The sequence below is a fragment of the Myxine glutinosa genome, chromosome 1 (genome assembly GCF_964187855.1).
Source record: "Myxine glutinosa chromosome 1, kmMyxGlut1.1, whole genome shotgun sequence".
NCBI classification, from domain to species: Eukaryota; Metazoa; Chordata; class Myxini; order Myxiniformes; family Myxinidae; genus Myxine; species Myxine glutinosa.
Window position 1 is genome coordinate 127108165 of NC_136261.1, and position 5335 is coordinate 127113499.

A 5335-nucleotide genomic window follows, 5' to 3' on the forward strand; every position below is an offset into this window, starting at 1 on the left:
AACTCTGTGTTTGCCTCAAAATCCTTAGTCCCAAACCCATCTCTCTCTGTTCCCACCTTTCCCAGTCGAACCAAACTGCTCCTGGACTCTGTGACCTTCTCTCCTGACAAGGTGGAGGAGTTTTTGTCAAACCTCGACTCTGATTCTGCAACTGGACCAGATGGCATCAGCCCACGGGTCCTAAAATCCTGCTCTGCCGCTCTATCTCACCCTCTCTCTGTTCTTTTCACCCTATCTTTTGCTCAAGGTCATCTGCCAGCATCCTGGAAATCAGCAAACATTACCGCTTTACACAAAAAAGGTGCAAAAACAGATCCTTGCAACTACAGACCAATCAGCCTGCTCCCAATTATCAGCAAAGTCATGGAATCCATCATTGCTTCGGATATGAAATCTTTCCTCTTCTCCAATGGCTTGATCTCTGATCATCAATTTGGTTTCAGACCAGGTCACTCTACTCTGGACATGCTGCTTCTGCTGTCTCAACAATGGATGGAGGTCCTCAATGCCAAACAGGAAATCAGAGCTGTCTCCCTTGACATATCACGTGCCTTCGATACGGTCTGGCACCCAGCTCTGCTCACCAAACTCTCCTCCTATGGTATCCATGGAAATCTCCATGCATGGCTTGCGGACTTCCTCTCTGGTCGTAGTCAACGTGTGGCCCTGAATGGATTTCTCTCATCTCCCCTTCCCGTTCAGGCTGGAGTTCCCCAAGGCAGTGTGCTGGGCCCTGTGCTTTTTCGGGTCTTTATCAATGATCTCTCCGACTCTCTGGAAAATCCTCTGTATCTCTTTGCTGATGACTCCACTCTCTGCCGCTCCATTCCTCTTCCCTCAGATCGGCAGTCTGCAGCCTCCTCACTCTCTGAAGACCTGGACAAAATCACAGACTGGTCAAACATGTGGAACATGTCTTTCAATCCTGACAAATCTCACACTCTTACTATGTCTCTCCGAAAAGATCGACTGGACAACCCTCCCATCTACTTTCTCAACAATCCTCTCCAAGAAGTTCTGTCGCTCAAGCTTTTGGGTCTCACCATCTGCCATGATCTTTCTTGGAAAACCACATTTCCAAGCTGGCCTCCAAAGCCAGTCGCCGACTGGGCATCCTCCGTCGTGCAAAGTCCTTCCTAGGCACACCTGAGCTCCTCACCACATACAAGGCTTTCATCCGCAGCTCAATGGAATACTGTTCTCCCCTATGGGCTGGTGCTCCTGCCTCACACCTGGCTCGGCTTCACGCTGTTGAATCCAAAGCTTTCAGAATCATTGGAATCTCCCGCGATGAAGCTATCTCTGAGGGCCTTTCACTCACTCACCGCAGGCAGGTAGGTGGTCTTTCTGTCTTCTACCGACTCCTCTCCGGCCTTGCTCCCCCAGCTCTCTCTGTCCCCCAAATATTCCTGCAGGTCGCACAAGATCTGCCAGCCACCCTCTGATGGTTAAACTGCTGAAATCTCGGCTCTCTGCTCACCTTCACTCTTTCATTCCTCTTTTCTCCCGCCTCTGGAACAAACTCCCATACTCACTTCAATCACACTCCTCCCTCCAGGTCTTCAAAACAGCTGTTCACCACCATCTCTTATCTTCCCCCATCCAAAACCTTGATCTTTTCTACCCCCACTAATTCACCCCAGATCCACCTTGTTTGAAATTCCAACTTCTTTCCTGGAAGTCTTGGCAGTGTCCATACGTTTTATACCTCTCCCACCCCCCCCCCTTCCCATGCCTTCCCCCCAAAGCCCTCTCCCTCCCACAGTTCTCTCGATGTCTCCATGTTTCTCGGTCCCTGCTCTCAAATGTTGTGTTTGTGTCCTTCCCCCTCTCTCCCCATCTTGTCTACCGCTCCCGATGTTATTTGTTTTGTGTGTCTGTTTGTCTTTCTGTGTGATTAATGTTCGCTCTTTCACGAGCCTCGATCTTGTATACAAAAAAAAAAAAAAAAGAAAAAAAAAAAAAAGGAGAGGACCAAGGAGAGAGCCCTGTGGAACATCATGTACGAGTAGAACGATTTTTCAGCTAGAAACACAATTTTTAACAGTCGTATCGTGTTGACGGTTACCGAGATAAGAAATAAATAAATGCAGAGCGATACCCTTGATACCATAAAAAAAAAAAACAAGATTTGATAAGCGAATAACATGGTCAATCGTGTCGAAAGCAGCTTTGCAAGCAGCATCAAACTGCAACGGCACTCAGTGGAGAGCATACCTCTGCCAGGTTCAACAGTTTACATTTTGTATACCACTGAAAGGTCATATCTGGATTCGGACCTGAACCAAAGTCTGATTGGCTTGTTTTTGTCGCCTAACCAACTCATTCACCTAGTTGTGGCATAAGTCATCCACAACTTTTTTTAGATATCGTGCTACAGTGTCGTTTTAGGCCCCATAAATCGATGGTGAAGAATCAATTGTAAATTTAAAAATTCTCAAATCCAGATCCGATCTTCACCAAAATCGAATCATTTCGTCCTCGTCACATACTCAACCTCTCCGAGAACTTTTGGCCAACTCCGTCCACAACTTTTTGAGACGTCCTGTTCACAAACAGCCAAACAAGAAAGACGTCATCGATGCTTGCAAAATCCACCCCTCCCCAAAATAGAAAGTTGCCATGGATACATCAAATTGTCCATTTCATTCGGATTATAATTGACGATCTTAATCAAGCTCAGGTCAATCGGATTAAAATGGACGATATTAGAAGTTTGACCTTGAGTTGACCTTCGACCTTTTAACCTTAAAATAGATGGTTTCCCAATTCAGTGAGGCACCAGGCAATTGCTGTTTCATCTCCAAGTCAATCGGATGCAAATTTATGATTTTTCAGATGAAAATGGTTGACTTTAGAAGTTTGACCTTGAGTTGACCTTCGACCTTTTAACCTTAAAATAGATGGTTTCCCAATTCAGTGAGGCACCAGGCAATTGCTGTTTCATCTCCAAGTCAATCGGATGCAAATTTATGATTTTTCAGATGAAAATGGTTGACTTTAGAAGTTTGACCTTGAGTTGACCTTCGACCTTTTAACCTTAAAATAGATGGTTTCCCAATTCAGTGAGGCACCAGGCAATTGCTGTTTCATCTCCAAGTCAATCGGATGCAAATTTATGATTTTTCAGATGAAAATGGTTGACTTTAGAAGTTTGACCTTGAGTTGACCTTTGACCTTTTGACCTCAAAATATTTGGTTTCCCAATTTATTGACTCGATATGAAAACGCTGTTCAATTTTCAATTTGACCTCAGGATGACCTTTGACCTCAAAAGCAATAGGATTCTTCCTGATGACCCACTCTACCTTCCATCTGGTGAAGTTTCGAGAACATCGGTTTAAAATTGTGACCTGTGGCTGTAGGCGATCGACAGGTAAACAGACAGACAAGGTTGAAACCATAACTTCTATCCACCTTCGGTGACGCAGGTAAATATTTATTGACGTCCAGCTCAAGATCGAGTTTAATCTATTATAGTTATAACTAACTAGGCCCAACTGGATGGTTTATTCAAATATACCGTCAAATTAGCAACGGCCGACATTGCAACTTCAGCATGAGCAGGTTCAACGAGAATCCAAGCAAAATGGATCAACCTGCAGCGTTGTAAGGTAAATTGCACATTGTCCCGTCCCCTATTTCCGCGACGTCACACTAGTGGGCGGGGATAGGGCGGGGAGAGGGCGGGTAGAGGGCGGGGATAATGCTTGCTATATATCCGTCATTGCCCGCAACCGTCCCACCACGTAATCATCTTTTGCCGGCACTTGTAAAGTAACGTAACATAAGCTAGGGTGGCTTCGGCACGGACAGTGGACTTACCGGTTGGCACCATGACACTGGAGGACCTGGCTCCTTGCAAGGCCGACACGTACGGGTGAGTCATACATGGGGGGAAAGGTCTTCGGCGTTGTGGGCGAATGAAGGTTGACCTTTCGAGGTTGAGTGTCCCGTGTGGCTCACTCTGCTGTGTTTGTTCCTCGTGGGTGCAGCATGGAGCCTGCCGGACAGGCGCTCGAAGAGTTGCTGCTGGAAGCGCAGAAGCAGGGCGCTGCAACCCTGGGAGTTTACGAAGCGGCCAAACTGCTCAATGTGTAAGTTCCGCGTCGTCGCTCCATCGCTCGATCCCCAATTGTAACTCCTCATCGGTGCTTTGTCTGTACTTTTTTTTGCGCCCGTACTAAACACGTGTTGGTGCGTTTCCCCGCAGGGACCCGGACAGCGTCCTGTTGTGCGTCCTGGCCGCGGACGAGGAGGACGAGGCGGATCTCGCTCTGCAGATCCATTTCACCCTCATCCAGGCTTTCTGCTGCGAGAACGAGATCGCCGTGCTGCGCCTGGGCGGCGTGCAGCGCCTCGCCGAGCTCCTCGGAGACACGAACGCCCCCGACGAGCCCCGCGACCTGCACTGCGTGCTGCTGAGCGGCGGCCGCGGAGCGACGCACCTGCTGCAACCGCCTCTGCACCGCCTCACCGCTTTCTGCGCGGAAAGCCGCGGCCGCGACCAGTGGGTTCCCTTCATCAGCCTCCCGCAGCGCTGAGCCCGAGCCGCGGTGGCCCCGGTGCGCGGGGTGTTCATTCGGTCCAGAGAAGTGAGCGGTGGTTGCACCGCGGGAGAAGTACAAGGTGCGTGGTGACGTCACCGGCGCCGTGATGACGTCCGGCACCGCGATGACGTCCGGCACCGCTCCGAGAGCCCCGAGGTCGTATAGTTCGGCCTGCTCTGCTCCACCGGGGATAGAGGGAGAGAGAGAGGACGTTCCGATGAATTGTGCAAATTTCAATTGAGCAATCAGGACTGCGACGGTGTCTGTGGGAACGGGGATTCCCAGGATTTTAACGGCCAAGGTTTTGGGAAGATTTGAATTGCAAACGTTTGTAATTATCTTAGAATGCACCTGTTTGATTGTTGCACCGATACTGCATCAAATGTCTTTATTTAAACGCGATATGTTGCACAATATCTATTTTGTATATTCCAATACAATGGTACCGGTAATAAAACTTTGAACTGTAAATCTGCCTCGTCATTGTCTTGGGGGGCCACGGCGTGCAGGTTTACCTGTAAGCCGTGACGCGGCACAAGGTGCTGTTTACACGGACGGTTATTAGCGCAGCAACTGATTACCGAAGCAGCGTCATCATCCCCGCCGCAAACAAACAACCATCGACTTCACGTATTTGTTGCGAGGACACGATGTGCTCGACATTATCCCTCGCACGTGTGGGCGGGGCGGGGGAAGTAAAAGGAAAACTGGTTACGACGGGGCGGAGCCTATATGGACCAATGGAGGAGAAACAATGCAAACTTTTCACCAAACTTCGCACGATT

General features: G+C 48.8%; 1 protein-coding gene across 1 annotated transcript; it reads left to right on the top strand.

Moving 5' to 3' along the window:
• The first annotated feature begins 3736 nt into the window (after positions 1-3736).
• On the top strand, positions 3737-5021 carry LOC137428244 (growth arrest and DNA damage-inducible protein GADD45 gamma-like). Its single transcript, XM_068118183.2, has 3 exons — positions 3737-3880; positions 3996-4097; positions 4214-5021. The coding sequence occupies exons 1-3, from the start codon at positions 3837-3839 to the stop codon at positions 4542-4544; spliced, it is 477 nt and encodes a 158-aa protein (XP_067974284.1). The 5' UTR covers positions 3737-3836; the 3' UTR covers positions 4545-5021.
• Positions 5022-5335: the final 314 nt, after the last annotated feature.